Source organism: Octopus bimaculoides, chromosome 1 (genome assembly GCF_001194135.2).
Source record: "Octopus bimaculoides isolate UCB-OBI-ISO-001 chromosome 1, ASM119413v2, whole genome shotgun sequence".
NCBI classification, from domain to species: Eukaryota; Metazoa; Mollusca; class Cephalopoda; order Octopoda; family Octopodidae; genus Octopus; species Octopus bimaculoides.
In genome coordinates this window covers 35,483,654-35,509,584 of record NC_068981.1, presented here as the reverse complement: position 1 = coordinate 35,509,584, position 25,931 = coordinate 35,483,654, and the positions used below count along the sequence as shown (strand labels likewise).

The window sequence follows — 25,931 nt, the reverse complement described above, 5'->3', positions numbered from 1 at the left end:
AAAGAATGAGAGGATAAACAACATCATCTTTCATTGAGCTACACTCAATAACAGGAATTCATATAAGTGATCATTGTAAGCAAATGAACTACATATGAAGTGCAGCTCAAACTTACAACAGTTAGCTTGTACCAACTCTTAATGCCTATTTACACCTATTTACCACTCTCAGAGCTAATTAATGAGTTTATGGCCAAAGCACTTACTCCTCTTATGGCACAGTCTTCATCATCATTATCAACAACATTTAATGTCCATTTTCCATACTGGCATGGGTTGGATGGCTTGACAGAAACTGGCATGGGTTGGATGGCTTGACAGAAACTGGCAAGGCCAGAGACCACAGCCCGTGGAACTTGATGTAGTAAGTTTTTGTCAAGCCATCCAACCCATGCCAGCATGGAAAACAGACATTAAAGGATGAGGATGATGATGATGATGAAGACTGTGCCATAAGAGAGGCAAGTGCTTTGGCCATGAAATCATTAATTAGTTCTGAGAGCAATGAGTTGTTTCCACTCTGTGACATTTACTTTCACCTAGGTGGACGGCACTATTTGAGAATTAAGCTTGTGAACCAGAGCCATCACCTGCTAAAGTGACACCATATTAACTCAACCAGCTGTATTTCTCAAATAACAAATTTGTTTTAGATAACTATAACATTGTTTGCCAGATACTTTTAAGGAAGATAATTTGGGTGCCAACAGTATATCTATCAACTATATTATATTCCTGCATTGAAAACAAAACAAGAAGGCAAAAATTGAAAACTTATATGCAAGAGCTGATAGTTGTAAACTTTCACCTGTGACCTAAACATTTGTGCCAGAGTACTAATGTTATCATTATCACATGCATATTACCCAGGGATGCATCTGCACAGAGAGTAAGGAACACAATTTGCTTCAGGTCATCATATTTATTGTAGTCAAAACAAAAGCTAATTTATCGATAATTCTTAATGAGTGAGGAGAATAACATGTTAGATCAATGAATAAATATTTAAATCTGATTTTAATTGTTATGAATTACATGCAATTCATCTTTGTTATTGTATGCATAGAAGGATAGTTTAATTTATTATTGTAAGATATGATAAAGTAAAGATATGGTAGTGAATAAATAGAAACAGGAATGTGTTGGACTGTATGACTTGAACTGAGTTCACTGATTCTGCTATTGGAGATAAAAATAAGTACAAGCATCAGTAATCCAATGAGGTGGATACAATGAGCTACAAGGCTATTCTCTACAAAAATTGACCTGAGTGTCTTATCCCACTGGATTATAGGGATACCATGAAAGAATTAATATAACTGATCTTAAATAAATTAACTTGATAGGGGTGACCCCTCTCCTTTCTATATACACACAAGGAGTAGAAGTTACTACAGCAAGTTACTAAAGTACTAGTACAGCTAGTAATCAAAGCTATTTTACATCGCTGCTAAATCTTAGGGTGACTGGGTTGTCCCTTCTTTACAACACTAAAGCAGTGCTACCGCCTGGAGAGGAACTACCAAACTTTCAGCTTGTTTGGTCACCATTATAGGTACTAGTAAGAAATTGCAGTTAATTCAGTCAACAACTCTTCCTATCCTATAAATAGTGCCCCTTAGAACTTCAACAGTAAAAAAAAAAGAAAACAATGCAAAGAACCAATGAACGAACTCTGTGTAGTTGTCATCCAATTAGGAATTACCTGGTCTTCCTTAAAATTACACCCCATTATCTTGAAAAAGGGAACGGTACAATCAGACAATAAAGTTGCTGGTATACAAAACAAGGGATAGTAATAGCTGGAACATCTTTGATTATATGTCAGCTCACTTAAGCTGACCTGGGACTATACAACATTATGCAATAGGCTCACCCATTACTTCATATGGTAAACCACTACATGTCAGAGATGAGATATCAGGAGCAGACCTGGTCATTTGACTAAGTGTAAGTGTCATAAGTTTGGCCACTCAGTGACTATACAATAACAACAACAGCTATGCCTTTTGAGAGACCAACAATGTCAGAGACTGATAGTTCTTAAATCCAGTTAATGCAACTTGGTTGGTAAGCCCAGCATTTTACATTCATTTTCTACAACATGTGTTGGGTTTTAAGGTGTGTCACTAACTGATGTGCTCTCTCTCTCTCTCTCTCACATACACACACACACTCACACTCACACACACACACACACACACACACACACACAGAGTTTCCATCAACCAAATTCCCTGAAAAGGCTCTATTGGTCAGCCTAGGGCTATAGTAAAATATATTTGACCATGTGCCATTAAGTGGGGTTGAACCTGAAACCACATGGTTGTGATGCAAACTTCTTAACCACCCAACCAACATATCATCATCATCATTATCATCATTTAACGTCCGTTTTCCATGCTGGCATGGGTTTGACGAGAGCTGACCAGGTGAAGGTCTGTTCAGGCTCCCTGTCTGTTTTGGCATGGTTCCTACAACTGGATGCCCTTCCTAACGCCAACCACTTTACAGAGTGTGTTGGGTACTTTTACACAGCGCCAACACAAGTGCTTTTGACATGGCCCCAACACATACAAGCCCACAAGATTAGGGATGTTCTGCTGGAGAGTGTTGCAGGGGATGAGGCTGTATTCCAAAACAACCATGCTTTTACTTAGCTTCGCATATCTTACTGAGTCTACACCTGTCACATGTTCCCTCTAAAATAAAATGAAGGGATATATACAGAAAAAGAAAAACAGGGGATGTTGTGACTTTCATACATTCTATGAGAACATTAACAATACAAATGATGAATTAGAACTCAGTTACAAACCCTTATTGTCTTTTGTTCAAATCATCGTCTATAAGGCTTAGATATTAACAGTTAACCAATTATTTTTTCCCAGCTGTACAAAGCAGTTTATTCAAAAATGTTTTGAGTTGTTTTTGTTTTTGTAACTGGTGGTAGAGGGAAATCATAAAAATTCTTTATAAATTTTCACTCAACCATACATACATATATATATATATATATATATATATGACATATATATTATTTTATCACATATCAATTTTTAAATATCCTGATAATGTAAAAAGTTATCAAAACATTTTTATTTATTTTTTGTTCCTAGAATTTCTTTCGCAAAAAAAATAAATCTTTTTCTCATTACTTTTAAGATTTTGGCTTTAAACTTGAATGAGTGTGTGTGTGTGTGTGTGTGTATAAGACAGAGAAAGAAAAAGGAAGTGTACATGCATACAAATGCACACGCACACACAAATGTTCTGAATAACATGACTTTCTTTAGAAATTACATAATTTAATAGCTAATATCTAACACTACAGACTGCAAAATAATGAACTGTAATAAATCACAATCATCATCATCATCATCATCTTAATGTCGATGGCTTAATGTTGATAGGAAAGAAAATTTTCTTTCCAATAAAGTCTTGTGCAATGCAGTATCCAATGACCTTGTGAACCAATATAAATGGTCAACACAGGGCTATGGCTGTTCATTCCAAGGTGATCTGGCTATTTATTTCCAGTAACTACTACTAACTGAACTGCTGCAATGTTAAATGAGGTATTCAAAATACAGCAACACAATGGAATGAAAGCCAGCATGTATTTGACCATTGTGATGAATTGTCTTTACAGGTGGATGCCCATCTGTTTGATAACTACTCAACCATTAAATAGAAGCCAGTTAATTAATAATTAGTCAGAGAGACAGTGCCAATGACCTTGGTATGCCTACAGCAACGCAGAGTTTTCTCCCTTGCTCTGAGACTATACAATGGGTGTGGTAAGATTTGAATTTATGATAATATTGTTGATAAATTGCTCAGTATGTTGAGCTCATGGCTATTATATCAACCAACACACACACACACAATACAATACAACATAAATTTAATACAATTGTTCACACAAAGCACACTATATGTATCCTGGTTTGTAAGAAGAGATATCCCATGTTGTAAGAGTCAACTAAGAAGGTTGGTATCAGAAAAAACATGTATATCTTACAGAAATATGCTAACTGTACACAAACCTATTCATGCAAGAGAGAAACTACATTACTGTGATATCTGTGGTAAAGGATACCCTGTGAAATTTAACTTACACTCAAATGTATTCAGTATTATCTATGTAAATCATTTTCTCAAATAACAAAACACAAACATATTTATACAAGAGAGAAACTATATCACTGTGATATCTGTGTAAATCATTCTCTAAAGATGTTACTAAACTAAATATGTATGTATTCATTCAGACATTTAACGATATTTCTGTCAACATTTAGAGTGTGATAAATATAGTTCAGCAAACATAGTACTACATTTTTGTACATCAAATTGCTTTTCTCACTGGCATAAAACACTGCCTCAACTAATGGTGATGGTCACCTGGCTATGGATGCCTTTAACAGAATCCACTCTTAGTTGCAAGCATTTAGACCAGATCTGCCAGCAGAAGCCTGGTCCAAATGCCTACTCCAACTAGTTTTTTCTAATCACAATGGTCCAAAACCATTGTTTAATTCCCCACCATCACCACCACCTTCCTTCCAAGATATGATACCAGTCTATGACATTTCTAGAACATTTAATATCCGTTCCCCACAAAGACAGAGAACTGAAGTATATATCGTCTTGTCATGGCCTAAGTTACAAGGAAATATTTGCGGTGGACCTGAACCCAAGATCCATGAACTTATAATCCAATAAATTATCCACTTAATATCAAATCTCATACAGCTTCCCAATCTTGAGGTATCCCCTACATCAGTGGTTCACAAACTTTTTCAGGCTGCCACCCCCTTGATACCCTGACTATGTTCCTAGCACCCCCACCCCAACTAACCATCACAAACATAGACCTCTTTCTGAAGCAAATTCAAAGCAACTGTATTTCACAAATAAAACTTAACCTGACGAACCCATTATTTTGTTGTTTTTACATGAATCGCTACCCAATTATCACCCCACATTTTACATGAATCGCTACCCCATTATTGCCCCCACCTTTCTTCAATATCCCCTTGGAACTTTCCACCACTCCCAGGGCAGCAATACTGCTCACTTTGGGAACCACTGCTCTTCATGATTGCTAGAAATAGCAACTAAATCTCATATATCAACAGTCAAACAAGAAGGAAAGATACAATGGGAAATTTTGTCCTACGTATGCAAAATGATGAGCTACTGATAGAAGGAATGATCTTGATCATTAGTCTACTTCATTGGAGCTGATTTGGAGACAAACACAACAGACACATTGTATAGACCACCACACTATGAAGCAATGCAAAACTCTTTATATCAGAAAATTCATCAGCTTCACAAGGCTTGTTCTATATTGTATAACACTGGATCTATAAATAGATATATATATATACAGAGAGAGAGAGAGAGCGAGAGAGAGAGAGAGAGAGAAAGAGAGAGAGAGAGAGAGAGAGAGACTAAGATCTAATAAAAGATTTGGCACTATATGACAATGGTTCATATACATAACTGATGAATACCTGACAGACAGACATAACTTTCAATGAAATTATCCTTTTCTGTCTTTTAGGTTAGTGGGACAGACAAATATAGAAATAGAGAGGATTTGCATTTAACACTGCTACATAACAAAACACTCATCAGTTAGTCAGTAATCCCACTGAAACAAACTGCTGTTGTTGTTGGTGGTGGTGGTAGTGGTTGTCTTATTTAACCAGAAGTAAACTGTCTTGTCATCCAGAACTACATTGTCCATATTTTTTAAGATGGTAAGATATGATTTGAGGAAGATTTGGCTGCTATTTCTAGCAGATAGAATGACCACATAATTACCTCATTAGAACAAATTATTTCAATATATTTCTTTGTCTTAGTGAGTAGTGATCACAGTAACATAGGTTGTAAGCTTCTGCCAAACTAAAGGTGTTTGGTTAAGAGAACAATGAAAACAGGCAAAGGGTACACAGAGGCATGACATCTCCTTATTCTTAAGCTATTTTACTTCTACTTTTAAGGAGTGGTGGGTCGGGGCTTATAGCAGCTAACCTTCCCAACCTCAGCCTCACAGATTTTAAACATACTCCTAGTCCCTAAACCTATTTCCATTACTGGACCCAGGTTTGATAATTAGAGGTGACTATTTTATTTGACTGGCCATTAATGCCTCTTGTAAAAAAATAAACATCACAACGTCCCTCTCGCCCCTCCCAGTTATGTGATTTCAAGCTTAATAGTAATGAATTTATTGTATACAGTGTTCAGATGCACTACAACTCACCAGAAAAAGTAGCCAAAAGTGTATAAACTGTACATAGAATATGCACAGGAAGTGAACAATAAACGAATCATTTTTAAAAAAAAGTGGGGCACATCAGGTGTACTGTTGACGAATTTCAGGAAGCATGGAAGTTTTGAAGGATCTAGTGTTCCAACAGTGAACAACTGATGCAGATAGTTTATGATAAACTGTTTCCGAAAGCCATGAGTGCTGTGTTGCTTTTTGAGTTTGTAATTCAAAAAGGTACCCTAGGTTGTTGTTGGAAGGATGGTGGATAATCTTGCGGATGTCTACCAAGTCAGTTGCCAGACAACAGAGCTTTAATGTATCCCTGCCCAGGTAAGCAAAATGTTTAGAGTAAGGTAGATGCTACCTTGTGGATATTTGTCTGGTTGCATGTTTCTGAAAAGTTTCCAGTAGATTGACATGCCGACCAAGATAGGGGTTCCAGGCTGATGATGCAAACTCAGAGAGTGTGGAAATACCATAGTCGTATACAGCTTTAAATAAATAGCTGGAGAGTGGATGACAAAGGTCTTACTGGGTGATGCTAAGACACTCTCAGCCTTCTTGACAATCTTAGAGATGTGCACAAGTGTGAGACATATGAAATTCAAAAAGGTGCCCAAAGTTGTTGTAGGAAAGATGGTGTATAATCTTGTGGGTGTCTACCAAGTCAGTTGTCAGATAAGAGATGCTTTAATTGTACAGAGCAGAACCTTGAGCAATAAATGCCTTTTATTTTAACCACAGGTCAACCTGTCTTCACCACAATCTCTTTTCTTTTCCAAATGGAGTAACCATATATGTCCCTCTATCATAATTTAGCCTCTCATCACCTTGCACAAAGCCATCTCTATTAATACTACTACTCCCTCAGTTCAATGCGCATCACTTGGTGACCTCACTAGTGCTGGTGCTATATAAAAAAACACTCAGTACACACTGTAAAATGGTAGGCATTAGGAAGAGCATCCAGCCACCAAAACCATGTCAGAGCCGACTTTGAAGTTTGATGTAATTCTCTGGCCAGTGTAGAAAATGGATGTTAAATGATGACGATGACGATGACAACAAGAATAAGTGGAAGCTTGTCAGAGAGAAAACTTCTGCTCTTAGGTGGTAGACTTAACATACTGCCTGGCTCCACACCACCACTTCTCTTTTAGGTATTTTTAGCAGAAGCCACTGAGAATAACTTTTGTCTTTTCTTCATACCAGTCTCAGAGGCTCAGAGAATTACATAGGCACTGCCCCTTCCTCCTCTAAGTTGGTAAAAAAAAATCCATTAATGTTAATATAACTGATCTTACATTGATAGAGGCATTGATCATGAAAATTCAATGTATTTATCTTTTATTTGTTTCAATTATTGGACTGTGGTCATACTGGAGAACTGCTTTTAAAGGATTAAACAAACTGACCTAGTGCTTCTGTTTTTGTTTAAAACCTGGTACTTGTTCCATCAATCTCTTTTGCTAAATTGTAAAAATGTAAATATTTTAGCTGTGTGGTAAGAAGCTTGTTTCCAACCACATGGTTTGAAGTTCAGTCCCACTGTGTGGCACCTAGGGCAAGTGTCTTTTACTACAACTTTGGGCCAACCAAAGCTTTGAGAGTGGATTTGGTAGACATAAACTGAAAGAAGCCCATTGTGTGTGTGTGTGTGTCTTTGTGTATTTGTCTCTCATCATTGTTTCACAACCAATGTTGGTGTGTTTATATCCCTGTAACTTAGCAGTTTGGCAAAAGAGACTGATAGAATAAGTACTAGACTTACAAAGAATAAGTCCTGGGGTTGATTTATTTGACTAAAACTCTTTGAGGCGATGTTCGAGCATGGCCACAGTCAAATGACTGAAACATGTAAAAGAATAAAAGAATAAAGAAAAAAATCAACACCAGTTGACAAGCAGGTGGGGGTGACAAAGACACACACACACACACACACACATACAGGTTTTTACACAGTTTCCATCTACCAAATTCACTCATATGGCATTGGCTGGCCCAGAGTTATACTAGAAGACACTTACCCAAAGTGCCACAGTGGGACTGAAGTAGAATCCAAGTGGTTACAAAGCAAGCTTCTTAAATACACAGCCATACCTCCTGCCTCTATTTACTTAGTATTGGAATCACATGCGATAAATATCTAATTTACAATTTCGCAACATTTCAGTTTGTAGGAATGAAAGGAAATATTAAGACTGTGTGACACTCATACCAATACTTTTTACATGCATGTAAACGGTATGAATGTCACACAATCATATAAAATTTAGATGAGTAAAGGAAGGAGAGGGAAAAAAATTAAGTGGTCTGAATGAAAAGAAAGGAACTAGTCATGAAAACTAAACAATGGGTTTAGTTTGCAGTGAGTTTATCACAGAAATCCTTATTTCCGATATCTGAATATACCCCTCTCTTCCCCACACTGCATAAACACAAAAGCATTATTTTTAGGAAAACAAATGTAGTAAATATAATCGCTCCCACATTGATTTGTTATGGGCACTAGTTAGTTCTTTTATTGTTCATTTTACCTACCTACCTACTACTCCTACCCAGAGGATGAAAGGTAAAAATCAGTCCTGGTTTTGACCCAGAACGATGAATTATGTAATTAGAACAAGGGCAAACACACACACACAATGACAACAACAGTAGCAGCATAGCCAATGCCACCACCACTTTAGTATTGACTCTCCTAATCATTTAATTCCTCTGGTAAATATTATGATTAATATTACTGCCAAGGCAAAGCTGACAAAATCATTAGTGTGCTGGACAGAATGTTTGGAGGCATTTCTCCCCAACTCTTTATGGTCAAATTCCGCTATGGTCAACTTTGCCTTTCATCCTTTCAGGGGCAATAAAATAAGTACCAGTTCAGCACTAGGGGTCGATATAATCAACCTACTCCTACACTAAAATTCCTGGCCATGCGCCAAAATTCAAAACTTTTAAAGCAATGTACTGGCAGAATTGTTAAGGCATAGGATAAAATGCTTTGCAGCATTGTTTACATTCTGAGTTCAAATCCTACCAAGCTCAATTTTGCATCACATCCTTTCAGAGTCAATAAAATAAAGTATCAGTTCAATACTAAGGTTAGTAGTATCAACTAACCCCCTTTTCCTCCATACTATTCACTTTTGACCAAAACCTGAAACAATATTAGATGCAACAGCAAAACCAAAAATGGGTTCCTGAGCAAATAACCAGGGCTGGCTCAAGGAACTGGAAACTCAGGCAGTTGCTCAGGGTGCCATGGAGGATGTGTGACAAAGAGAAGGAAATTTCCACGACCATCAGCTTGTAGATGCCAAAGTTCATCTAGCTTGGAGTGCCAGCAACCCTAGGGCCGGTCCTGCAAAGGACCTCTATTATTTCATATGTGCATGTGTGTGTGCATATATGCATATTTGTCTGTTTTACTGCAACATGAACATCATAAACATGCAGAGTCCAACCATCTCAGGTAAACAGCTATATAATAAATATATTGATTTCTTACAGTGGCACAGATAACCAAACTGATGCATACCTAGTACTTAATTTATCAACAGCACTTGTGCTGGTGGCACGAAAAAACATTCGAGTGAGGTTGTTGCCAGTGCCGCTTGACTGGCTCCTATGCAGGTGGCACGTAAAAAAAAAACACCATTTGAGCATGGCTGCTGCCAGTACCGCCTGACTGGCCCTCGTGCTGGTGACACGTAAAAAGCACCCACTACACTCTCAGAGTGGTTGGCGTTAGGAAGGACATCCAACTGTAGAAACTCTGCCAGATCAGATTGGAGCCTGGTGCAACCAGCTGATTCGCCAGTCCTCAGTCAAATCGTCCAACCCATGTAGCATGGAAAGCGGACGTTAAACGATGATGATGATGAGTTAGGATGAAAGTGTAGTTGACTACTATGTCACTAGATTACTGTGCAGCGACACATAAAAGCACTCATGTGACAACACATAAAAGAGCCCATGCAGCAATGTGTAAAAGCCTGTGTAGCAACACATAAAAGTGCCTATGCAGCAACATGTAAAAGCACTCATGCAGTGTCATGTAAAACCACCTATGTGGTACCACATAAAAGCATCCAGCAAACTCTGTACAGTAGTTGATGTTAGGAAGGGCATCCAGCTGTAGCAGCCATGCCAGTTCTGGTCAAACTGTCCAACCCATGCCAGCATAGACAACAGATGTTAAATGATGACAATGATGACGATGAAGTTACTGTGGAATAACACTAACACTTCAGTTACTCAAGCAAGCACCTTTAACTCTTTTAATACTAATTTACCTGTGACCACCCTGGTTCTGCGATACAAATTTCCTAATTTAAAGTGCTCTAAATTAGAATCTTCCATCAAAATCCTGCGTTAGTTTGTTCTGAGCACCAGCTTAATAATGACCAAGCTCTTTTAGTAAATTCATTATTTTCAAAACTGACAGAAATAAAGGCAATGTATGTAAGTGGAAGTATAGTAACAAAAAGAGTTAAAACAATGACCAGGAGTGGAGAGGGGGCACCCAGGAATCACTACACAACAAACAGTTAAGTGGATAGTAAAACTACATTTTGTTGTGGAAGTCTAATAACATTGAAGCATGTCTGGAATTGTCATTGCACTTGCCAAAGTTAATGATCAACCCCAAGGCCTCATTCAATATAATTCTAATTAGTTTAAATTTCAGAGTTGTTTCCCTTACCTTCCTTTGCCAGAAGTAATCAATTAAGTGGGTTTGGTATACAGAAACTGTATAAAGAAGCCCGTTGCATGTGCGTGTGTGTGTGTGTGTGTGTGTGTGTGTGTGTGTGTGTGCGCGTGTTATTCCATACCTTGATATTGTGACACTGGCAAGCCCGAGGGTTGCACCAGACCCCACTCATGTTTTTTATGTGGCGCCAGCACAGGTGCTCTTTATGTAGCACCAGCATGATGTCTCTCTGTGAGTGTGTATTCTTTTTTCATCTTGACAGACACAATATAATTTTTTAAAATTATTTGATGCATTACATTAAATGTGTTAGCTACATGCCCCACTACTTGAACTTTTAAAGCAGTTAAACATTAAAATTCTCAAGTCCATCCATCCTATGTTCATAATAAGGCAAATAATAAATAAATCTAGAGAAAATAATTAACTGAAGAATGACATGAGGTAAAATATCTAAAAGTGAAAAGGAAACATACAAAAACCAAATGCACACAGTCAGGAAAAAAAAAATAATGAGGATAGATATTATACAAAGAAAAGACCCATTTCAAATAAAGGACCAGAAAGCTTTTGTGCGTTTGTGTGTGTGTTGTGTTACACTATTGGCATGAATCAGTGGAATACTCAGCCACCTTGCAGATTAATACAATGAGTATGTCATCTACTTGATTCAACAATATGATGAAATCAGTTGGAGCATCTAAGTCTATCAATATTGTATGATATCTACCTATATTTAACTGGTTTCACAGTTTACACTGATAACATTGAAACTGGTTAAATCTTTAAATATATTTAAAAAAACATTTTTTAACTATTCTTACTGCATTTTTAACTTCTATTATATATATATATATATATATATATATATATATATATATATATATATATATATATGCACATATTTATATCATCATCATCATCATATATTATATTATATTATATATATAATGGTTAGAGAGAATATAAAGACATGGACACCAGTTGCCATTATTATTCAGGTCAAGAAAAACATTTTTTTAAAAACCTTAGTCTCACATGTAAGTAACTAGGTCATGAGAATTTTTGGTCTGGTGAACTATAGTTAACCTCAGCTAAATTAAATAAGATAAATATGACCAAGGAGGACTAGACAGAAATGACTTGCTTTCTTTTCAGCCAGCATCAAAGTTCTACTTAAACAATTTTCTGGGTTAAGAATCACAGTTTACTGTTGGATAAACTGGTTCACTGACAAAGTTACTGACAAGTACTATTATTATTTATTTTCTGCCAGCAATTGGTTTGATAAGGTAATTTATGTGTCAGTCAAGATATAGGGTGCCTATTATTCTGTTTTTTAGAGTGAGGTTGCAGGAAAAAAATGCACTGCACTGGACAAAATACCAAACAGTATTTAAATTTGTACCTCTGTTTCTGAGTTTAAATGCCATGAAGATCAATTTTTCAATGTTATGCGTTTTTGTTTTTTAACATCACAGGCAAGATGACTCCTTTCCCTTTTGTGTACAAATGTAGCTTGCGAACCATCCACACAATAAAACACTTAACATTTTCCACCAAAAAAACACAAAAAATATAACCCAGGGCTGATCCAACAAATCACCTTTCCTCCACAAATACAAACATCACATAAACCTAAATACATATTACTTTGTCACCCCTTCTGTGGCCCATATGCATGCCATACAAAAGGGAAAAACCCATTGGTTAATATAAGCCTAGATACACAATACCTGAAAAAAATACAAAAAGATTAGTCACAGCTAGAATGCTTTTGATTATAGGTATACAAATATAAGGGGATTAAACAACAATTTTCCCCATACGTAAACTCCCACGGGAGCACTAGGGTTCTTGATATATGAAATTTTGAAAAGAAACCAACATCAAGTACTCCCTATGTAGGGCTTCCTTGCCTGAAATCTAAATCTATTTCATTTCACTATACACCAACATACACATCATCATCAACATTATCATTTAATGTCCGTTATCCATACTGGCATGGGTTGGACGGTTTGACTGGGTTGGCATGCTGGAAGGCTGCACCAGACTCCAGTCTGATTTGGCATGGTTTTCTATGACTGGATGCCCTTCCTAATGCCAACTACTCAGAGAATGTAACGGGTGCTTTTATGTGCCATTTGCATGACACTGGGGTGCGTTTACATGCCACCAGCATGGGTGCCAATTTGCATGACACCAGTATCTGCCACAACTGCAATTTTGCTCAGCTTGATGGGTCTTCTTCTCAAGCGCAACATAATGCCAAAGGTCTGAGTCATTGCCTCTGTGAGGCCTAACACTCGAAAGGAACTCAGCCACTTTGCCTCCATGAAGCCTCCATTAGTTTATATTGCCATATACCTAACTATAGATTAGTGACCATCAGATTAAGAACAAAGTCTTATAAGTCAATGAGTGCTAGATACTATGCCTCATTAAAAACTTCTCCGACTGTTTTACGAGGAAGAGAATATTAGAAGTGCCTCTTCCCAGCATCAAGCCAAACTGCATTTTATCCAGACTAATTCTCATCTTAATTAGTTATGCTGTGACTCTTCCAATATCTTTCATAACCTAGACATCAACTTGATACCTCTGTAACTTACTCTAACTAGAGTCTCTCCTTTATCCTTGTAACAGTCAATGAAGATACTGCTACACCATCTGGCTATGTGCATGAGCAGCACATATCTCTCCATGCTTAATATTTTCAGTATCTCAGTAACTACATCCAGCAATCCTTCCCTGCCTTCCCTGCTGTCAAACCATAAGCTAGTCTTTCTGTTGAGCTTACTTGGGAAATGCTCTCTCTCTCTCTCTCTATTGCAACTTCTCATAATAAGATTTTTCTTCTTTTTATCAATGATAAGGCAAGGACATATGCACTGACTGCTATTATTCTCAACCCAATTTTTCTCTATCACAATCTTACAATACAGAATACCTCATGGTTCTGATCCTAATGTTGCAAGACATGAGCAAATCTCTACTTTCTGCTTCTCCATCACTTAAGTATACCAATGACTAACTTCTGTTCTAGCAGACTTACTCTTAGTCTATCTCTCTGCTTTTATGAACTTATCAACCATCTTCTATCTGGCTAGGACCTTGCACCAACCACACATCTAATCTGTAGCCCATATAAGGCAGCAAGCTGGCAGAATGATTAGCAGTATTTTGTTCATCTTTACATTCTGGGTCCAAATTCACTGAGGATGACTTTGTCTTTCATCCTTTCAGGGTCAACAAAATAATCACAAGTTGAGCACTGGGGTCGATGTTTGATCAACTTACCCCTGAAATTGCCGGCATTGTGCCAAAATCTGAAATCTATACACACACTCAAACACACACATATGCATGCTCCCTAACTAAGCAAAGAGTCATAACTTTCGAGAAATTTTTCAAGATACAAAATCTACCAATTCATAACCTAAATAAAATATCTTGTAATTATAACTAACTTTAGATAATTTATTATAACATTGAACACTTTCACTAAATGACTCATTAGTCACTTATATTAACATCTCACAAAGAAATTGGGATCAAAATAGGGCATACAGTATTCAGTTTAGATTACAGAATTAAAATACAATTACAAAGGAATAATAGCAACCTGAACCTTATTCTAAGAAATTAAATTTAATATTCTTAATATTAAACTTGTAGAAAGCAGTGAGGTGGCAGAATAATTAGCATGCCAAGCAAAATTCTCAGCAGCATTTCAACTGTTTTTATATTCTGAGTTCAACCTTGCCTTTCTCCTTTCGGGGTCAATAAAAGAAGTACCAGTTGAGTACTGGGAAGGATTTAATCGACTAACTCCTTCTCCTGGGAAAAATTTGAAACTAATATTAAACCTGTAGAATAGTAACAAACTCTTGATAAGCTAAATCTTTAATCTGGTTTCCATTTGTAATTGGGACTGTACCACTAATGCTCTTGGAGGAAACCATGTGTATCCTAATTTCCCTAATCCCCTTTCATTAAAAGAAAAAAGAACCTTAGGCGTCATGCTTATGTAAGAAATTAAAATTTTAAGAATCAGACAAACAAGAAAGTGTGTGTTTTTAAATGTTTAAATGTCTAGAAAAATTATTCACAAATGAAGCTCACCAAATTTTTTACTTGAATATTCCTCTTTGGCCGAAGGAGGGAAGAATCCATAGAAGACTGTTTGGGTGCAACAAGGTTCTTCCGAGTCATGACAACTTTTTTGTGCTGCTGTGGTAGCTGCTGTTGTAGTTGTTGCTGGTGATGATGGTGGTGATGGTGGTGATGATGATGGTGATGGTGATGATTATGATGATGCTGCTGCTGTGGCTGCAATACACCATCACACCTGGAAGTGGGTAATAAGGCAACTTTTTTCCGGCCAGTCATCATACTTTCCTAGAGGAAAAAGAAGGAAAAAAATTGAAATTCGAAACTTAAGTAACATATGTGAGCAAAAACTGACTGGAATATTTTTTTAAAAAGTAGAAAGAAAGAAAGAAACTGAGAGACAAATAAAAATGAGTTAAAAAACAAAAAGGAAACTTTCTATAAATTAAAGTAAATTTAGCAAAGACATTCTTATTTCCTAGAATACAACTTAAAAAATAAAATGATATAAGAAATTGTTATTATATAAACAGTGAGTCATAACAGCAATTACTACTCAAACAGTTGTCCTGGCTTTAACAATCTACAGCAGATTTGAGTCTATATCTCAACTCTTGTGTCCTACAGAAGAGTCAGTTCACCTCACCAAAACAACAAAAAAAGATACACAAACAATAAAAGATAATAGTGGGAAGTTTCAAATTCCAGAGTGGTAGGAGCCTCCTGTATCAGGAGCCTCCTGTATCAGGAGGAATTTCAACCATGTTTCGTGGTCTGCTACCACAACAGCTCCTTTATAGGATCCAGTTAGCTCAAGACCTCATCAGGAGGAACCACGTCCGGTTTCGGCCCCTACTCCTCTACCGTTTTGACGTGGCGGGTCACCCCCTTTCGGAGGTGTCTTCAGCTCTGTTGTTGGGTGCATGTCTTCTTTCACTGTTTGTGACTGTTCTAATTCAACTGTGGAATGTCCCTCGCTATGGTTATTTTCCAGGAGGTTCTGGCCACACGTCTTACGGTTCATCAACCCGCGTTGTTGAATTACTTTCTACCGACATACCTTCCCTTGGTGGATTAGGATCCAGTTAGCTGAAGGCATCATCAGGAGGAACCACATCCGGTTTCGGCCCCTACTCCTCTACCGTTTTGTCGTGGCGGGGCCCCACCTTTCGGAGGTGTCTTCAGCTCTGGTGTTGGGTGCATGTCTTCTTTCTTCTATTCCCTGGCCTCTTCGATGCAGCATCAACAAGTGTCAGCGTCTGACTGATTGTCATGTCAAATTCCCCTTTTTATACCTGCTGCTAGGCTCCAGCAGGCTGCCCCAGCAAGTTGTCACATGACACTGTCTAAACTATATAAGAAAGTATATAAGAAAATCTTCACCCACAATTGACATTTCCCCCTTGTTCAAATATGAAACTGCCCACTGATGAAATCTCTTTGTAAAAAAATGCTTTAATCCCTAAGACTAAAATGGAAATTTAAGTTACCTAAATGTCACCATCATCATTCATGGGTCTTATGGAGTTATTGAGGCAGATTTTCTACAACCAGATATACCCTTCGTGTCACCAATCCTTACCTGTTTACAAGCATGGTAATATTTCCCTATAGCCACATATGTTTTCACAGAAAATTGGAAATGAATAACATTCATTTGCAATGATCAAGCAATATCAACATAAAAAGACACAAACATAAACATGCACATAAACACACCCACGTATGGGTGTGCTAGTGTGTGTTTGTATCTCTTTGTTAATCCACAAATAAAGAATACTTATCTACCAATGCAGTGTTGAGCACTCATTCACACTGTCTGATACTAGCATAGTAAGTAGCATTCCTAAATACCAGACAAGCACTAACCACAAACAAATCATACATGACGGACTTCTTTCAGTTGTCATCACCTTAGGCCAACTAAAGCCTTGTAATGTAAGTACAAGGCTTTGGTTGACCCAAGGTGCTATTCAGTGGCACTGAACTCGAGACTCTGAAACTGCATAGTTAGGAAGCAAACTTGGGTCTGGTGCTAATCGAGTATCACTATTGCTGCTCTATATCAGTGCTCTGCAACCTTTTTTCACTTGTGGTAAACTTATATTCTTTTAAAAATTCAGTGGAACACCTGAACTAAAATTATAACTAAAAGTATAGGGAAAAAAGTAATATTCAGATTACACAGCGGCACAGCTAGCATTGTTTCGTGGTGCACCAGTGTGCAGTGGCATACTGGTTGTAGAACACTGCTTCTATATAATTGCTTGATCTGCTAAAAATAGCAAGCAAATCTTTCTGAAAAACAGCATTATTGTCATAATAAACAGGGCACACATTGAATAAATTAGCAAGAGATCTTTTACTTCTTACTTGTTCCAATCATAGGACTATGGTCATACTGGGGCACCACTTTAAAGAGTTTAACCAAACAAATCAGTCTCAGAATTTATTTTTAAGGCTGGTACTTGTTCTTGCAGTCTCTTTTGTCGGATCACTAAATTATGGAGAATCACCCACTACACTCTCGGAGTGGTTGGCGCTAGGAAGGGCATTCATCAGTAGAAACTCTGCCAAATCAGATTGGAGCCTGGTGTAGTCACCTGGTCCACCAGTCCTCAGTCAAATCATCCAACCCATGCTAGCATATAAAGCGGACGTTAAACAACGATGATGATGATGATGATGATGTAAACAAACCAATACTGGCTGTCAAGGAGTTGTGGTCGACAAATACACACACACATGTATGTATATACGCATACATACATGATGAGCTTCCACATAGTTTCCATACACCAAATTCACTCACAAGGCTTTGGTCAGGCTGGGGTTAGTAGTACAGAATTTTCTTGGAAATCATAGAGCCGAAAACTATGCTGATTTAATAAACAACATGCTAACAGTGAATGAAAGAATGGGATGCCAAATGTCTCTTAAAATGCACTTCTTGCATTCTCATCTCAATTTTTTTCCAACGAATCTTGGTGCCATTAGTGATGCACATGGTGAGAGGTTCCACCAGGACATATCTGAGAATGGAAACGAGGTATCAAAGCTGGTTCAAGCCACACGTGATAAGTGACTACTGCTGGTTCCTATAACCAAAGACCAGCACGATGCATAAGCGCAAGAACAAGTATCTCAAACATTTCTGAGCTGAACATAGCAAAAAGAAAGTGAATATCCCCTTAACATAAATATACTAAGTACCATGACAGTCACCTAGACTCAGGGAAACAGCAGACAAACTCTGTGAATAAGTGTGTGTGTGTGTGTGTGTGTGTGTGTGTGCGTGTGTGTGTGTGTGTGTGTGTGTTTTAGTCACGGAAAGAAGGACACTGACCACGATCTTTTTGCAGAGGCTTCCATTTTACTGGGATTAATGTGAATAAAACCCAGCCAGACCCAGGGATCTAGTCCTAATGTCTGCAATAGAGTGAACTCTGTTAAAGGCATGTTATGCCTACTCCTACTCATCTGTGCGTGGTGTATAAATATTAACTATTCCTGATATTAATATAGTATTAATATATAACTATGCACATAACTCAAAATCCTGATGTGCTACAGCAATTCTGAGTTCAGATTCAGAATCAGAGTACTCGATTTAGTTTAGTACAGCACCATTTGTCTGGGTAGCAGACAATCATTTTTTTTGTTTTTTTGTTACCCAGTGTAATTGATCTAGCAATGCTGAAAATTTTAGAATTGACTGGGTTTGTTAGTATCCTGTGTTTACCCTTCAATCTACCCATGGAGAGAGAGGGAGAAGCGGATAATGACACTCTGGTATTATTTTTTATATATGACTGACTATAACATGAAATCTTCAAAGATCCCCATAAAACAATGAGTAACAGGGTATTACTTATCCCAGACTATTCATTTTTCTGAACATTTAAGTTGTAAAAATTAGAACTTATTTTATTGAGAAGAAAAACATTGAACAGTATTTCTGTGGGGTTTATATATATGATGATGATATTGTGATAAAGAAAATATTTTAAAAAATATTTTAATATTCATTTCATTTGTGTAGCATTTGGTGGGGGGAGGTTGTGTTGGTTTACCAAAACAATTATTAAGAAGGAAAAACTAACTGAACTGTTGCGAAATACGGTCAAACAATGCGCTCTCGCGAAAGGCGGGGCGCGGAGAGGACTCGGAACATTCACATCGTCACGCATCGTCAGTCCATGGCCTCTAAATGGTCAAACTAAAGCGTTTGACCCGGTGACAAAAATTGAACAGAAATACAAAGTTATAGCGATCATTTCGTTGTTTAGTTATTATTTGTTAGTATTTTTTAAAGGAAATAATGGTAATAAAATCCAGCCGTTAATCCATTAACAGCGATAAACACAACCAAGTTGAGACAATCTACGTGTTAGAAATCCCGATTTGCCTCCCTTGCTCATATCACTTCGCATAGAAAATACTATAAGGCAACCGAGATATTTGGTTTCGATTCCTTTCGAAGCCAATTTACTTCACTTATTGCAAATGGTGGGTGCATCTTAGGAGTGAGGACATAAATGCAAGAACTCAACATTTCCACTTTTGTGTTCTTTACTTTTCTTGGTAGCTTAAATAGATTTTCTAAAGAAATAGAAGCGGTGAGTGTCGAAGAACCAGTGGTAAATTATCGGCAAGATAACAGACATGAACACAATTTCGATTCACAGTTAAAACAATTTTATTCATCCAGGGAAAGAAATTTAAATTAATAACAACCTATTAAAACAGATTGATTTTACAAGTAGGTCCTTAGGAAAATAGGTATATTTTTGACCCGTCTATATATACGACTTAGGGAAACAGTAGACAAACTCTGTGAATAAGTGTGTGTGTGTGTGTGTTTTAGTCACGGAAAGAAGGACACTGACCACGATCTTTTCGCAGAGGCTTCCACTCTACTGGGATTAATGCGAATGAAACCCAGCCAGACCCAGGGATCTAGTCCTAATGTCTGCAATAGAGTGAACTCTGTTAAAGGCATGTTAGGCCTACTCCTACTCATCCGTGCGTGGTGTATGAAGTAAATATAAAACTGATAACAGATGTGATTTAACCATACAATAGTAGTTCGATCTATAAAGTAAATAAACCTGAGATGCAAATTTGCATGAGAGTAGATATTGTTTACCTTTCTGGTGTTTGTCTGAATAACAGCTGTTCATAGTGTATAGGTCGCACTACTATAGTCACTAACAGCATGATTGAAACTGGGCTGAGGGAAAATGTGCGGAAACCCGTCGGACGTCTATAACAACCGATAGGCCTTGTAACCTAATATTACTCTGATTCTGCCTGAGTATCATATTACGGGGACACGTGTTTATGGAACACTCAGCCACATGAATTATAAGTTAATGAGTAGGTAGTCTAGGCGACTGAACAGTTAAAATACTAACTGATGGAGGAACCATTTTAGAAGAATCTAAGCCAGCTAATAAAGGATCTTCTATGTGGTCCCACGACCTGCTAGAAATAGTAGCGAAATCTCCCACAAAATCACACCCCTTTTTTTTTTTTAATTGATCCACCAGGTGGATCTCCAAACTGGTGAGATTTATGCTTTTGATGACGTCAAACCTTTATAAATCAATAGCTGCAGAAAAGATACAAGAGAGATAATTTGAGGGAAGTGGCATTGACATTCTGGAAAGAAAGGATCAGGCATGATTAGTGTGGTGCATTTAAGTTGGATATACTAAGAGTAACGAGATGAAGAGTGACAAGTAGGAGTGAAGGTAGAAGTGACAAGAAACTGAACGGAGATGGCAAGAGCCCATTCAACTCCAAGGAGCAGAAGCCATTATGGTGGTGGCCTTAGAAAAGGCAAAGAGAGGAGACTGCATGCCTGTGGATCAGAGGCTGGTGCAAATTTGTGAGTGACTTTATACCAATCAGTCAAGTGGTTGTTTGCACAGCAGCGCCATCACAGGTGTGATAGCAACATGCCATTGAGGGACTCACCTGAACTTCATGAAGTATTGATAAATGTCAGAGGCTGTAATATCTTTTGACTTTGAAAGGAAGGGCCAGTCATTGGGATGCAACTCTAGTTATGTGAAGGATGTGTTTTCACCAGGAGTGATCCTGTGATAGGAGAACAATTGGAAGCATTTTGAAGGCTCTAGCTAAGTACTACTTGTGTAGTACAATGTTTTCTTGATATGAGTAGTATTTGTGGTTTCTAGCTGTTCAAAGAGACAATATTCCTTTTGGGATATTGCCTTTGAAAGATGCTTTCAATGTCTCTATTTTCCCAGACCTGGGCTGAGGTGGTGAGGCAAGACCTTCGAACATTGGGCCTCACCAAGGCGATGACTACTGACCGAGACCTTTGGAAATGTGCTGTGCGTGAGAAGACCCGGCAAGCCAAGTGAGATCGTTGCCAGTGCCCCTGGACTGGCTCTTGTGCGGGTGGCACATAAGATGTACCATCCTGAGCGTGACCATTGCCAGTACCGCCTGACTGGCCTTGTAGGGTTTTCGAGCGAGATCGTTGCCAGTGCCCCTGGACTGGCTCTTGTGCGGGTGGCACATAAAAGACACCATTTCGAGCGTGGCCGTTTTCGTGCGGGTGACACGAAAAAGCACCCACTACACTCTTTGAGTGGTTGGCGTTAGGAAGGGCATCCAGCTGTAGAAACTCTGCCAAATTAGATTGGAGCCTGGTGTGGCCATCCGGTTGCACCAGTCCTCAGTCAAATCGTCCAACCCATGCTAGCATGGAAAGCGGACGTTAAACGATGATGATGATGATGATGATCTAAGTTTTATAGAATAAATAAAACAAAGAATTTCTTTTCGTAAGTGTGGGGCAGAGGAGCTGTTATGCCAGAATATAATGAAGGCATGGCAAGTGAGAGGTGTCAACATCAACAAATAACCAAAAGACATTAGAGTAACCAGAGAAGTTATGACTCAGAAATTTAAAATACACACATACACTTACACAAATTAAAGTATAAATTTGTTTCAAACCACTTATCTGAGCTACTTAATTGAAAGATAAGGAGGTGATGATGAAAAATAGAAAGGGATAGAATGTGAAATATTTTTTTTAACAGGTTTCAAATTCAGATTCAGGCATTAGCAATAAATAAAATGAAACCTTACTGAGATCAATTTTGCCTCCCATCATTCCAGGGGCCAATTTCATTGTCTTCTCCTTCACTAAAATTTGTGGTATTGCATGTAATTAGTTAAAAATCAATAAACTTAATTATTCGAACCTGGTTAGCGTTCCTCCGCCCCACCACTATTTTCTTATTCACATAAAACAACCAAATTATGAAGCCTTTATGTGGTAATTCAAACACAAGAAATAGCAGCACTCAAATCATACACACACAGACACATGTCCACTTCAGTAGGATTTGAATTCAGAACACAAATAGTTTCAAGTAAATATTTATGATGCATTTTGAAACTTTGACACAAAACACTAGGCCCTTGAGTCAATCTTCTAGCAACCTCAGCTAAAAGATGATATATCCAAGAACACTGACCATGAGGAACCCCTTAGTTCTCATCAAAACATATCTTTATCCATGATAAAACCTGCAGATAATTGTTCAACTTTTCCAAAATACATCAAATCATCTGGGTGAGTAGTCTTAATTCAAGGTAGTTCTGTCATAACATTTTACTATTCCACTTGTAAGTCATGGGGGACATAAACACACTAACACTGGCTGCCAGGTCACATTCCTAGCGCCCCCACCCCAACTAACCATCACAAACATAGACCTTTCTGAAGCAAATTCGAGGCAACCGTATTTAACAAATAAAATTTAACCTAATGAACCCATTATTTTGTTGTTTTTACAAGAATTGCTACCCCACTTTTTACATGAATTGTTACCCAATTATCGCCCCACTTTACTTCAACACCCCCTTAGAACTTTCCACCGCTCCTAGAGGGGCAATACCGCCCACTTTGGGAACCATTACTTTAAAACAATAAAATGGTTGACAATGATTTTGAAGTTTTGGCTCATTTATTATTGTCAGACTATCTCATAAAGATAAATGAGCCAAAACTTCAAAGTCACTTTTAACTTTTCCCTGTAAAAATAATTATACATAAAAACAAACAATATATAAATATGTATATATCTGACATCCTCACTCTACTCCTCCCATGTCTATAGTCCTTTAGGACAGCTTTCATTTCTCCTTCACGTTACCCACTTTTGTCTTGTTTGCAGCCCCAGGGCTTTTTGTTGTATATGTATTATCATTGTCATCGTGTGGCCCTAAGCCTTTATTCTGTTTAATGTTTTGTCCCTTGTCCATCCACTAACAGTCTTGTCTCGAGCCTGTCTCGTTTTGTTGTTTTGGTCCCATTCCAAGTAAGTTTCCTGTCAGTGCCTCCAGAGTCTAAGCAATATTATCGATAATGGCTGAAATCGTGTTTGACCCTCTGGCCAATAACTGATAAAGAATTGGTGACCTTCTGTGTTTTCTGTTCACTTGTGTATTTAGCATATGTTCATTTGTTTATTTACTACACATTTATTTTAATTATATATTTTGGATTGCAAGACAGTATGTGAGAGAAAATTGTGATGTCACAGGAGAGAAATGTGTCCACATGGATGATGGTGCACTTGCTTTCAATGATTCTGAAAAGAAAGAGGCTTGGAGAAGCCATTATGAAAGGCTGCTGATTGTGGAGAATGAATGGGAGGGTGAGAGCCTGCCAAATGTTGACACAGTAGAGGGACCAACTACCTCAACTACCTGGCAGATAAAGCAATTAAGGATATGAAGTCAGGGAAAGCAATTAAGGATATGAAGTCAGGAATCACTGCTGAGATGCTTAAAATATCTGGTGATGTGGGTCATGGCCTAGTCACCTGTATTGTAAACCAGGTAGTTCACAAAGGAGTCATACCCAATGACTGGCATAGCAGTCAATTGCTACAAAGGTAAAGGTGATGCTTTAGATAGAAATAACTACAGGGGTATCAAACTGCTGGATCAGGTGATGAAGGTCTTGGAGAGGGTCATAGCCCAACTAATTAGGGAGAGAGTCTGCTTAGATGAGATGCAGTTTGGTTTTGTGCCAGGTAGAAGCACCACTGATGCTATATCCCTGATACGGCAACTGCAGGAGAAATACCTAGCCAAAGATAAACCCCTATACTTGGTTTTTGTTGACTTGGAGAAAGCCTTTGACAGTAAGTAGGAAGGCGAACACATTACAAACCCCTTCAGGTAGATGGCCCTGCTCAATCTGGAGAAAAGGTGTAGGTAGAAACTCTATAAAGTGTACCCAATGTAAGCTACGGACACATAAGAGGTGCAGTAACATCAAAGGGAGGTTAACTGGGAAGATAGCTTTTGTGTGCTGCAGATGCACAGGGGCAATAAACACTGCAGATACTCAGAAAACTGATTCCATCACATGCCAGGGGAAGAAACTAGAAGTAGTTGATAGCCTCCACTACCTAGGTGACCAAATCTGTAGTGGGGAGGGGTGCTCAGAGAGTGTCACCACTAAAATGAGAACTGCCTGGGCAAAATTCAGAAAGCTCCTACCTCTACTGGTGACAAAGGGCCTCTCACTCAGAGTGAAAGGTAGATTGTACAATACATGTGTGCGAACTGCCATGCTTCACAGCAGTGAAAGATGGGCTGTGACTGCTAAAGACATGCATAGGCTCAAAAGAAATGAAGCTAGTATGATCTGCTGGATGTGTAATGTAGTGCGCACACACAAGAGAGTGTAAGCACCTTGAGAGAAATGTTGGACATAAGAAGCATCAGATGTGCTGTGCAAGAGAGACGATTGCGCTGGTATGGTCATGTGCTACGTATGGACAGTGGAAGGAACATGTGGAAGAGGGAGACCTAGGAAGATATGGGATGAGGTGGTGAAGCATGACCTTCAAACGTTGAGCCTCACAGAGGCAATGATGAAAGACTGAGACCTCTGGAGATATGTTATGCTTGAGAAGGCCTGGCAAGGAAAGTGAGATCACAGCTGTAGTCTACACCAGTGTCACATAACCAACCCATTTAAAAAGTACCTTTGAATTGTTGGGTGACATTTTGTGCTTGAGGAGAGCTACTGAGTCAAGTAAATCAAAATCAAATCAAATTACAATCAAATGGAAATTGCAGTTGTGGCCGTTACCAGTGCTGGTGGCACACGATAAGCACTATTCATTCATGTGTGGGTCACTGCTAGAGCTGCCTGACTGGCTCCCCATGCCAGTGGCACGTAAAAAGCACCATCCGAATGTGACCGATGCCAGTACCGCCTGACCAGCTCCCATGCTGGTGGCACATAAAAAGCACCCACCACACTCTCGGAGTGGTTGGCATTAGGAAGAGCATCCAGCTGTAGAAACAGCCAGATCAGATTGGAGTCTGATGCGGCCTCCTGGCTCGCCAGTCCCCAGTCAAACCATCCAACCCATGCCAGCATGGAAAACGGGCGTTAAACGATATATATAATTCCATATACTTAATTTCATAGAATTCATGCTGTGTTTGAGACACAGAAAACTATTATTACTGTACTTAGGAATATATTTTATCATTCATTTTTATTTTATTTTATGAAGTAGACTCTACTTATCATAGCAATTAAGACAAAAATAAAAGTAGGTAGTAGTTGTAATAGTGATGATGATGATGATGGTAGTAGTAGCAGTAGTGGCATTGGTGGTAGCAGTTAAGTGATTCAACCAGTTGATCTTAACATTAACATACTGGAGAGTTTTTTGTATTGTTTTTAAATTAAGCTATTAGAACAGGTGTAGGCACTCAATCCCAAAT

General features: G+C 38.2%; 1 protein-coding gene across 4 annotated transcripts in view; it reads right to left on the bottom strand.

Moving 5' to 3' along the window:
• Window positions 1–25,931, bottom strand: part of LOC106878978 (protein Jumonji) — a 203,713-nt gene that overhangs the window by 69,940 nt on the left and 107,842 nt on the right. For all 4 annotated transcript variants that reach the window (XM_052966146.1, XM_014928354.2, XM_014928353.2 and 1 more), the window contains one exon: window positions 15,138–15,413. In XM_052966146.1, coding sequence (XP_052822106.1) covers window positions 15,138–15,407 — 270 coding nt within the window. In that variant the 5' untranslated portion in view covers window positions 15,408–15,413. The remainder of the gene's footprint in view (window positions 1–15,137; window positions 15,414–25,931) is intronic.